Raw genomic sequence first — 12303 nt, 5'->3', positions numbered from 1 at the left:
CAGCACAGGATATCTGGAAAACTTAGAACTTCCTGATGTGTTTGGGCTCTGATAATGAGAAGCACATACAAATCAAAATACCTTCAAATTCCCCCAGCAACTACTTAAATGACTTTAATGATGAATTTTTGCTTGACTTATGGGAGCTACTACTTATTTAGTTTGTGGATGTGGCACAGCTATTGATGAGATCATGCAGGATGACCGGTATGTTAAGTGTTTGCAATAGGTTACATTTACATTATCACCACAACGCCTCTTTTATTATTATTATTATTATTATTATTATTATTATTATTATTATTATTATTATTATTATTATTATTAATAATAATTGTTGTAGTAGTAGCAGTAGTATTTCTACTTTCAGAGCGTGTTGCAGACCAGCAGTGAGAAGCTGCAATTCCTCTGATGACCACCAGATGCTGCTCCATCAAAACTCTCGCAACACATCAACAGCAGCAGAGGAGCAAACACTAAAAGGAGTTAAATAATAATAACCCTTGAAATGAATCAGATTTAACAGAACTGTGGAGCAGAAAATAAATATTGCTTTATATATTCGTTTAAATGTCTCCTTGTCCGAGTATCTGGACAGTGTGTTTATATACAGACTTTATGTTGTGTTTCTTGTTTCAAAATCTTTTTTTATCGGCTTTTAAAGAGAAAACATCCATCCATTATCTATACACTGCTTAATTCTCATTAATGTCGCGGGGGAGCTGGAGTTTATCCCAGCTGACTTAGGGTGAAGGCAGGGGACACCCTGGACAGGTAACAGTCTATCACAGGGCTACGCATAGAGACAAATGTATGTATTTTTGTCTTGTGTCAGTGTTTGGTGTCTTGTGTCATAAACTTTTTATCTTATAGCTAATTTCCTAGAAGCCTTCCATGTAATTTCCTTTAAAAATCTGCTTCTGTCAAAATGTAAATTGTGTGTTTGTGTATTAAATAGTGTAATCAAAAGTAGTATACTGAAGCTCATAGGATTAAAGTGAAAAAAAAACTTTCAGTGACAAAGCTCTGTTTCTCAGCTCCAAAGGTGATCAGAAGCTTAGCAGCAATCTAAAGCTCTCTTATACCTGCATTAACGAAGAGATTAAACACACCTCAGTGACACGAACACCTGTGAAGTCAAACGTGATTAAACCTTGAAACAGCTGTGCATAAAAAGTGCTCCAATTTCTCCTTGTGACAAACAGGCTTCAATAACATGTGGAATGTGCCCTTCAATCACATGAATTAAAGTCTGTGGAGCACAGTGCAGGTGTAGCAGGCAGGATAAGGTCTGGTGAACCCACTCATCCTCAACCGGACAGAGAGAGTTGATGTTTGGAGGTCACAGAATCCTCCTCGCAGTAAACAGCAGGCTGACTGCTGAGCTTCACCTCTTTATTCTGCTGATCGGGCTCCGATTGATCACATTACAGTCAACCTAAAGTCAGAGGTTAATGCTGAAGCTTGTAGGGGCCCAGATCCTGACACTGGGATTTGTCAGAGCTCGTTCTAAACTGTGCCAATAAACAATCAAACCCAGGTGCATCAGTCCTAATCCAATCAGTGCTGCTGGAGGCTGGCGTCACGCCTCAGTCTGGTCTGACTGTCCAGGACAAAGAGCTGATGGACAGGAAGCGGCCAAGAGGTCAAACTCAGCTGCAGGTGAACAGATTCACTCTACAGGTTTCCTGCTGTTAGCTAAGAGATGAACTGAATGAAGGTCCACCTGTTCGACAGAGGAGCTCAGTTCCACATGATTCTGGTGGTTTGTTGCCTCCTGGTGTTTGGATCAAACAAACAGGAGGCAGGACCTGTTCTGGATCCAGGGCGAGAACCAGCCCACACCTTACCAGTTTGTAGCAGAACCAGTGCATCACTTTAACACCTGACTATTTCTTGTTTTTGTTTTACAATCCAGCTGTGTTGTTGTTGAGTGTAATCAGTTGGCTGAGCTGATCATACTGTGTCCAGCCCTCCTCTGGTCTGGACTCAGCGGTTGTCCTTACAAAGAAAGTGCTCGTTAGTGCTATGAACAACCAAAATGAGCGTTCAAAATTGTTTTCACTGCAGAAAAAACAACTGTTGAAGAACAGCAGTCTTCTGGCAGCTGGAGAAATAATAGACAAACAAATCTATGTAACTGATATTTAATTTTTCTATTGTCACTAACTGTATCTAATTTTAGAAAAATATTTACAGTATTAATCTTGAATTCACCAGTTTTATGCATTTGTAAAATACCTGTACAATTATGATGCATTTGCAAATGGATTTCAACTGCCTTTTGATGTCCAACAAACATTTTCTTAAAAAAAATAAAGTTTAATCATGTTACCCTACGTTTAAAGTCTAAATTAATGCTCTGGTGTATCTCACATCTGGGCCAGTGGATTTAATGATGATGAAATGGCTGCAACAATACATCACATAATACACCAGGGCAAACACCAGAATGTAGGTACAAAAACACAACTTCACATATAGGATTAGTTTGACGTATCAGCTGTATATCTTCAGGAAAGAAGCTCCAGTTAAAGCTTTTTGCATTTTCAAAGGGTGAATCATTTTGATAAACTTGTAACAAAGCAAAAAACAGCAGAGAAAAAATAAACTAAAAACCCAGGCGTTTGTCCAGATGTACAATATAGTGGAAGGTTTCACCCTACAAAGGGAAAAGCAGTAGGTTTTGTGATTCGATGCTGACTTCAAATTAACACATCTTGACATTAACACAACTTGCCAATTTAATCATGTTTGGCACGGCACAGCATGGGTCGTGTGTGTGTGCCTCTGTGTGTGTTTAATGTTTAAATTTCAAAAAAAAAAGTTGAGACATGGAGGGCACCTGCTTGATACTGAGGGCAAGGGGCAGGTGCTCTAGCACCACCTGGTGTCTATCTGTACACGCCACTGGGTATCTCGTAGAGATTCTGATTAGTCGGCAGTGACAGGCCAAGGAGGAAGTGCAGGAACAAGTCCAGGTGTCCGTTTGGACTCTGTAAGGCCTCGTCCACAGCTCTCTGGTAGAAAACCATTGAATAACTTTGGAACAGTTCAGTCCAATGGGATGTTGTTTATTGTTCTTCCAGCAGGTTGAGTCCAGAGTTGATGAAGGCCGGATGGACAGAAAGAGCAGCCAGAAACTCCTGAACGCTCACATGGACGAAGCAGAACACCTTGTCCTGGTACAACCCTCTTTCCTCTTTAAAGATCTGTATGAACACTCCTGAGTACACCGAGGCTGCTCTCATACTGATGCCACACTCTGTCAGGTCGGACTCATAGAAGATCAGGTTTCCTCTCTGCAGCTGATTAAAAGCCAGTTTTCCCAGAGACTCAATCATCTTCCTGCTGTCTGGACTCCAGTGTGGATCTGTCTCAGCTCCTCCATCATACTTGACCTTCTTGACTTTGGCCTGAACCACCAGGTGGTGGATGAACATCTCAGTCAGGGTTCTGGGCAGCTCTCCTCCCTCTCTGGCTCTCAGCAGCTCCTCTAGAACTGTAGCAGTGATCCAGCAGAACACTGGGATGTGGCACATGATGTGGAGGCTTCGTGATGTCTTCATGTGGGAGATGATCCTGCTGGCCTGCTTCGTATTTCTGAATCTCTTCCTGAAGTACTCCTCCTTCTGTGGGTCGGTGAACCCTCTGACCTCCATCACCATGTCCACACAGTCAGGAGGGATCTGATTGGCTGCTGCAGGTCGTGTGGTTATCCAGAGGTGAGCAGAGGGAAGCAGCTTCCCCCTGATCAGGTTTGTCAGCAGCACATCCACTGAGGTGGACTCTGTAACATCAGTCAGGACCTCATTGTTGTGGAAGTCCAGAGGAAGGCGATACTCATCAAGTGATGAACAAGTTCTACCAAACTCAATTTTCTCTCTTTCGGGACATTCAGCTCTCTGAAAGTCAATGGAAACATGAAGTAGATGTCCTGGTTGCTTTTGTCTTCACCCCAGTTCAGAGTCAGCTTCTGTGTTAACACTGTTCTGAATGGTCCATCTCTTCCAGATGAGCCTTTAAGGATGTCTTCTGCTCTGATGCTTGCTTCTGCTCTTCCTGCTGCTTCAATCTGTCTGACCTCATGTTCATCACTGACCTCTGCAGTCCCTCCCTCTGTGATGTACAGCTCTGTGTAGATCTCATTCAGGAGGGTCGGCTGTCCTGCTTTAGCGATGCCCTCAAACACCCTCTGGAACTTCTACTTCAAGCCACAGTTTAGTTTACGTCGGCAAACTGCAGCAGGAAGTTCTGAATGAAAACACAAAAAATGAGATCAATGAATAAATGACAGTCCACACAAACACCAGCTACGATACCATGAACACCTTCAGGAGAGTCTGAAAATGGAACCAGTTATCTCCAGATTTAAACCGCCTCGCTGTGACCTGGATGTTTACAACAGACAGAAACACTTTGGATTTCAGAGCAGGTCAGACAACATGCCGTACAAACTGGTTCTGTTATAGAATAATTGACTCTTTCAGTCAGTTCCAGCTTACAACTGATCAGCAGATGGACGGACGTCTTTAAAGTTCATTAATTCATCCTTCGACTGGTCGCTCTTGAAGGACAGACAGCTGGGTTCAGGACAGTCTGGTCTCTGCTGCTGGATCCTGAAACCAATCCAGAACAGATAAAAACTGATGAAAAACATCTTCAACCTGTTAATAAACACAACAGCTTTGAGTCTAAAATGTCTTTCTGTCAGTTTTACTGTCTCACCTTCCACCTGCAGATCGACTAAAATGAAGGGGATGCTCCTTTGACCAGTCACTCTTCACGGATCCACAGCTGGATCCAGGTCCAGATCCAGGTCCAGGTGCAGCAGAGTGTGTTTTCTGCTGCTCTGGGCTTCAACACACACAGCTGTGAGTGTGAATAATGGCAGCAGTGATGTGATGCTGAGCTCTGACAGTTAGAGATGCTCATCTCACTTCTGAGCTTTGCTCTGGTTCTCCTGTTCCCCACACAGAGATCTTCCCTCCTCTCTTTCCTCACACTGATGCATAGCAGACAAACACAGCAACCAACTGGGAGAGTCACACATTAGTTCTCCTCCTTCCTCTCAGTCACATGACAAACACACTCAGCTTTGATTGGAGGAAATCTGTCCAGCTTTGGGACAGCTGCTTCACCTCAACACTCCATCTAAAAACTGAAAAGCTCTTCAACATCTGACATATTTCTCTTTGCCAAGTCCACTATATCCAGTCAGAAGCTGCAGTGGCAGCTGCTCCAATCATCCAGAGTCAATCATGTTACCTTGATGCTGCTGAATTCACATCAGCTCCAGAGACGTTCTACCTTCATCTGTGGAGGAAACAGTCAGAGCAGAGCTGAAACATGACAACTTCTCCCCACAGGAACAGTAAAGTCTGATCTGATCTTTACTGTTCACACGTTGCTGTGATTCTTCCTCATGTTCACAACAACCACATCTACATCCTTTATAAACCCTGCTTTCTGTTCACATCAGCCTCTGAAACACGACTGTGGAGAGAGTGAAGAAGAAACGCCAGAAATGAGAAATGAATGACTGTGGATGTAGAAACTGGTCAGTATGAACTTCTGATAGAAATGTTTCATTGACAGGTAGAAACGGTGAGTCAGACACATCCTTCAGACTCAGCAGGAGTCAGAGACAGTCAGTCTGTTGAAGGAAAAACCTGCTGATGTTCACACAGTCTGTTACCATTCTGCTGCCTTTCTGTCCTCAATTCTACTGCTGATACCAAATGAGAAATGAAACAAGGAATCTGCACAATCCAAGATCAGACATTAAATGGAGTTTCTTTTGTCCTTTTTGTTTTATCTTGAAACTAGAAAAGAGTTGGTTTTAACTTGAAACACAACACAAAAGAACAAAAACCACATGCAGCTAAGTTTGTGTCGTCATGTCACAGTCAGAAACGAAACAGGAAATGATGTCGTATTTACTAGTTTCTGCCACTTTGGATTGAATCCACTAATAAACTATCAGACATCTGATCAGCTGAACTGGTTGGATTTAGTTCAGACACAAACACCAACATTATTATTTGTTCGCTGTGCAGCATCCATTACCATGGTGATCTAGCAGGTTAAAATACAGCCACCTTCATGATACCGAGAGCTCAGACTTAAACCTTCAAACCCATTATTCCAGATTCATATTAATCCTATGATGTTCTCCACAAGCAAAGCTGGACTTTAGATTAATGAGGTTACACCAACACATAGAATCTGATAATAATTTGTTTAATTGAAACTAAAAATCACGCCTGAAAACCTGGAATATCACAACTAGGTGATGTGACACAAACCATCATAAATATAAAACTGATCAGCATCATGACAAGAATAAACAATTAAGAATAAATAACAGTAGAAGCACAGGGAGCTTCAGTGTTTGTGTGGAGGTCAACAGGTTCAGAAAAACAGCAGAGGACTGACTAAAGAGCAACTGAACAGCAGGATAGACATAACATGATAAAAATCACTTCAGCACAGGATACACCTGGGTTTCCTCTCTCCTTGTCTCATTGAGGTGCTTTCAGGTAACTGGAAGATCCTCCATGATGGTGGAGAAAGATTTGGGAGTACATCATCAATATTCACAGACTGAAACTTTACTTTTGGTTTACAGCTCTTTGGGTTTTCAACCGCATTCTATCAAATCTGAGACTGCTAATCAAATCAATCATACTGTTATTCCAATTTTTCAAAAGTTTAATACAACAGCTAGTCCATAAATATTTAAATTAAGGACTGATCGTCATGCTGCATGTTTGTTGTTTTGTGTTTAACGTGTCAGAGAGTAAAATATTCTTTGGTTTAATGAATCGAACCAGGATCTGTCCCCACATATCAATCTATTCCCAAAGTGTGGAAATAAAGGGAACCTGAATAATTAATTTATTGGAAACAAAAGATCCGACTTGTTTTGTTTTTTGGGTACCTTCTTTGAGTGTGTGCAAGTTGTTTATGTTAAAACTGCATTTTCCTTCTTGTTGGTTGAGTCTGTTGAACAGCGTTTTTATATTATCAAATGTTTTCAGTGTCAATTAATCAGCTGATCATTTTTTAAAGTTGGTTAGTTTGGTTGTACTTCTGTAAAAGTCAGAAAAATGCTGACCCGTATTTCCCAAAGCACAAGCTGACAAATGTCTTGTTTTATCTACTGTCATGGACGAGTAAAGAAACTACAGAATATTCACTTTTAGGAAGTTGAAATTAGAGAAATTACTTTTTTTTCCTTAAAACTTGCTCAATACTACTAAACAGTTATAAGAAATAGTTTACAACTTCTGAATTAATCGTTGCAGCTCGAGTTTTTATTGTGTCTCTATGGATTGTGCTAATTTGCTGTAGAGATTTGGGGAAGCAAAACAGTGTTTATCGGGACAAAAAGCTTGAGCTCCTTGCACCTTTCCTAAAACACAGATTTTCACAAGTTACTTAAAATGTTTCCTTTCAAGAGCACCAGAGGTGGAGAGTGCACATAATTTTTGAGTTTTTTGGTAAACACTGTGTCAGACTGGAGGCTGAACAGAAGAGCTGATGTTTGCTGTCGTATTATCAGTCTGAATATTTTACCATTTACTTTTAATTTGCTCAACAAACAAAGACGCTGCCATTTGTTGCTTCCAGAGTTCTTCTTTGTCACACTGACAACATGTTACTGGATAAAAATCTCACTAGCGCTGCCTCTGTTGATCTGCTTGTGTACCTCTGATTGGCAGGTAGAAAAGAAAACTGTTTTTGACTCATGTTTAAATTTCTGTGGAAACAAATTGACTGATACAGTATCAGGTCTTTGGCATTATAATCAAATAAAACATCTTTGATATCAAAATAAGATTCACTAAAGTAAAGAAAAATTATCTTAAAAGTAAAGTCTATACCTTGCAAAAAATATTTATTTTTTTTATCTGACATTCTATCTCTTTCTCACTGACCACACCATAATAATCAAAACTTTTTTTTTGATTATGCTACCACAAATTAGAGAAAAAGCAGGATTAAACTTTGGTAAGTTCTGCCTTGTATAAATATCCTGTGACGTAGTGTGAATGACAGCCAGTTGAGAGGTGAAACGGTTTATGACTTCACTCCACTACATACAGACACTAAACAAAATGGTGGGGAAGCTGAGCGTCGCCAATTTGACTAAATCCCTTCACTGTGTGGTGAGAAGCAGCAGGAGGAATGCAGACACTGTTTTATATCTGTGGACGTAGCTGTAGCTCCATCCTGCCGAATCTCTAATGAGGGTCCAACAGTCTGGACCTGAGCTCACTGTAGTTTACTGAACTGAAAGGTTTATAAAAATATGTTAAGAAAGTCCTGATCTACATTTCTAAACGGCATACAAATACTTCATAAATGGCTTATAACAACTATAAAGAGGAAACATCCAGTGTGTTTTAAATGATTCCAGCTGTGTTGTCGTTCATTATTTGCTGGCAGTCAACAGGAGAACGTACAGCTGTAACTAACACATTAATAAACACTTCTATTGTCAAGGGGCTTCATAGGGGGTTACCTTACTCTGCAATATTAAAAACTCTACAGTCACAGTTGAGGTTTCCTTCAGAGGACAATCGAGAGTTTGTGATGCTGAAACTGAAACTGTTAGTTCATTCAGCTGCCCCTGTCTCCCCCAGCTCCACTCAGGCATCCTTCATCAAAGGGATCGTTTGGTTTCTTTAACGCAGACAGGAGGGCATGCATGGAGCTAAGCAATGAACTGCAGCTAAATGTATTTTAGCAACCCCCAAAAAAAAAAATCTGTATTACTTTAAGGGTACACTATATTTAGAATATCTTCACTGAGTTATTGCTATCAGACAGCACTTTCCAACGGGGAAATGAAGCAGTGATTTGAATCTCTTCAAAGTCACCAGACTCCATGGATAAAAATAACGATTTTACCTCACATAACCCGGAATTGGTGATCTATTACTGCCTCGATTGCCTCGTCTGTTTGTGTTATCATGCAACTTTGGTGTTTGAACACGTTAGTTCACATGTTAAGATAAGGCCAGGTAAATAAAAAAAGGTGAAAACATTATAAATATAGTGTACACAAGCTGATATGGGTTCTTTTGAGTGACTAAAATACATTTTGCTGCTGATCTTGTCCACAGGAGTCCACAGTGTGCCAACAGCCATCCATTGTCGATAACACACTTACTATTGTTAAGTACTTTATACAGTCGCACTTGAAAGTAAAAGCTAAGTTGGTATCGCTGTCCACTTCCTCTCTGTCACCACTTGATGAAGACGAGTGCGGCGAGCACTGCGTAGCCGAGGACGAGGAAGAGCACTTTGAGCAAGCGGTCCTGTTTGTCATCCAGCTCTTGGGACAGGATCTCAAAGAACGTGACGAACAGGAAGGTTCCAGCAGCGAGCCCCTGCAGCACCACCGACACAATGCTGCCTGCCAGCGTCTGAGTTGACTCAATGCCCATCCCCACCACGATGCCCAGCGGGATCATCAGGCTGACTGTGACGCCCAGCTTGGCGGCATGCTTCATGCCGAGCGAAGCTTTTGCCACACTCACGCCGAGGGCAATGGCAGCTAGGGTCTCGTGCACAGCCACGCCCAGGAAGAGGCTTCCCAGCTTTGCAATGTCCTCCTGCAGGCCGAGCGCCAACCCCTCAAACACAGAGTGTGCTGACAGAGCCAGGACCAGGCTGGCCAGTCGCAGAGGCCCTGCCCCCGCCAGCTCGGCCGGGCTAAAGTGTCCGTGTTGGTGTCCATGGGAGCGCCGCCCGCCGCCGCCGCCTGGTGAACCCCGTGTTGCAGAGATGAAGGGAGTGTCGTACTCAGAATCACTACCGGCCTCGGAGCCACCAGCATTGAAGGTCTCCAAGTCAATGAAGGATGGCTTCTCCTTCCTGAACGTGAGGATGGCCTGCTCCACGAAGACGGTGAGGAAGAAGCCAAGCATCATCATCGTCTCAGCCAGTGGATAATCACTGTTGATCTGCAGCTTCTTGAACACGTCGCCCACCTGAGGATGTAAAACCATGAGTGCATAAGACAGGTGAAACACTCAAATAAAATATGTTCACAGTGTGGCAACTTTTGCAGGTCAAACTCTACATAAAATTTGATTGTATGATTTCAGTGCAGCTGAGAAAACACTACAAACTGTGTATCATGAGTTACATTGGAAATCAAAGAAGCTGTATATTAGCGACACAGGGCAGATTACAACAACTGTGAAATGTGCTGCTGATTTCCTGGAGTCTGAACTAACATTAGAAGCTGATAATGAATGCATTGTATCATTGAGGGTCCTCAAAGGTATAGAAAGGTGTGTGTTTACCTTGTCTCTGACGGCGGGCAGCAGGGCGTTGAAGCATGTTGCGAGGAACACACCTCCTCCAAACGAGTTGCACAGTGACAGTGCCCTCCTGTACCTGTGCGCCTTGTCGTAGTCAACCAGCAGAAGCCGCACTGGGACCAGCACTCCAGCCAGCATGAGGCCGAACAGTCCCAGCAGGCCAAGCAGCTTGGCAACCAGGAGCTGCATCCTGACGCCGCACAGATGCTACAACCAATGGAGCGCCATCACACACACTTTTCTGGAGACAAAGACAGACTGTTACTGAGCACGAAGGTACAGAATGAACCAGTCTGTGGTTGTATTCCATCTGTTTTGGTTGCTTATGGAGATCTCTATGGTCATTCTGTGTCTCTTTGCAGTTGTTTTGTGTCTCTTCATAGCCTCTCTGTCTCTTTAAACTACTAAACAAAGTTTCATAAACTTGAAAGTGAGTTTAAACGGTGTTGAAGCTTTACTAGGATGTCTAACGCCCTTTCAGAACAATTAATTAATTAAAAAATTATTGTCTCTGAATGTTCTCCTGTAACATCATTACACATGGAGTTGTATTTTTATCTGATCCCACATACAGATTCCTTCCTGACCTCATTTACAGACATTGAATGAAATGGCTGCTGCAGTTTAAAGTTTCAGTGTTTGAAGGGTTTGAAACTGGATTTTCTAATATCTTATGTTTCATGTTCTCATCAGTAACTCACTGCCCTCCTAAGAAAATACGTCCCTTACTTTGTTTCCACCATAACTGACTTCAGTCTGAACATACACACCGCGAAACTCCGTCACCGCAGAGATAAAAACACAAACTGATTGTTTATTTCGTTGTTTCTGTCGGGTTAACATTAATAATTTCGCTGTAGGGACCTAACACGTCAACTGACCCGAGACACACTCAGCTTCGTATGAGGAATATCAAAATAAAAGGTTGTCACACTAACTTACTGCTAACAACACTACAATATTCGTGTACACCGTTGTGATATAGCTTTAATATTTGCAATAAGACAGTTAACGTGCATGGCTTAACTTCTTCAAGCTTGTAAAACTAAATTTAAAGTTTAAATTAAACACAGTATAACCTCATTTCCGCTGGCTAACAGCGGCTAACTTGACTGCTACCGTTCGTTAGCTGGTTAGCTACTGAGCAGCAAAAGAGGCCAACTCAAATTGCAGCATTCCGAACATAAAATAAATCAGCTGTTTTCCTCTGTTTTGCAGACTACATGGCGAGTTCAGCTCAGTAGAAAAACATTAAAGCACAAACATCAGTCACACACCATATTTACCTTCAGAAGATTTGTCTGCTTCCTCGTCAGGTGTATGACAAACACTTCCGCCTTACGTCACGTACCCACCGGGCGCTGAGTGGTGGATTTCCGGTGACGTAGTGTACAAGATTCGTATTTTTCTTTATTATCCTGAATTTCTACATGTAGAAGAGTCTGTACAGTATCAACAGTTCTTATGCGCATTTCTTGTTTCTTTTTCTAATGTGCCTACATTTTGTACTATCTTCGTCTTCCCCGCATGTAAGTGCCCAGTTTATGTTTTATTTTATTATTATTATTTTTCACTTGACCATATATTCATTCCAAAGTTGATGTATACTAATGGGTTTGACCTAATGTTTAGACTTTATGTTCTTTACAGTTGTACTTTTTAAACAATAAAATAGATGTGTTACTAGAGCGGCCATGTCACTTGTCAAGTTCATTAAAGTAACTGAAAATGTATACTGTATATTTGCATTTGTAATTGTTTTGTTGTTGTTTTACTAATTGTTTCCAAAAACTGTGTCCAATGCACAACATCATGTTGGAGTTGTAGGGCATAAACCTGACTCAACTAGCTTATTCATTATTGTTTGTTGTTACTTTATGGTCATTTTCAGTCATTCATTCCTTGAGAAAGAAACAGACACCTCAAACTGGGGCTCTGACTCTAATGCAGCAAACCTCTCGGT

At 41.6% G+C, this 12303-nt stretch overlaps 2 protein-coding genes across 2 annotated transcripts; both read right to left on the bottom strand.

Moving 5' to 3' along the window:
- Nucleotides 1–2132: 2132 nt before the first annotated feature.
- LOC129347518 (protein NLRC3-like) lies at nucleotides 2133–4248 on the bottom strand. The gene has a single exon (XM_055005014.1). It carries the CDS (start codon nucleotides 3666–3668, stop codon nucleotides 3075–3077), a length of 594 nt encoding a protein of 197 aa, XP_054860989.1. The 5' UTR covers nucleotides 3669–4248; the 3' UTR covers nucleotides 2133–3074.
- A 1979-nt stretch (nucleotides 4249–6227) lies between these two features.
- LOC111563981 (zinc transporter ZIP3) lies at nucleotides 6228–11693 on the bottom strand. Its single transcript, XM_023263282.3, has 3 exons — nucleotides 11627–11693; nucleotides 10323–10581; nucleotides 6228–10004 (listed from the first exon to the last, which is right to left on the bottom strand). The coding sequence occupies exons 2-3, from the start codon at nucleotides 10527–10529 to the stop codon at nucleotides 9255–9257; spliced, it is 957 nt and encodes a 318-aa protein (XP_023119050.1). The 5' UTR covers nucleotides 10530–10581; nucleotides 11627–11693; the 3' UTR covers nucleotides 6228–9254.
- Nucleotides 11694–12303: the final 610 nt, after the last annotated feature.

This window comes from Amphiprion ocellaris, chromosome 2, assembly GCF_022539595.1.
Source record: "Amphiprion ocellaris isolate individual 3 ecotype Okinawa chromosome 2, ASM2253959v1, whole genome shotgun sequence".
Classification (NCBI taxonomy): Eukaryota; Metazoa; Chordata; class Actinopteri; family Pomacentridae; genus Amphiprion; species Amphiprion ocellaris.
Note: the sequence above shows the minus strand (reverse complement) of the source record. Positions and strands in the feature narration are given on the sequence as shown.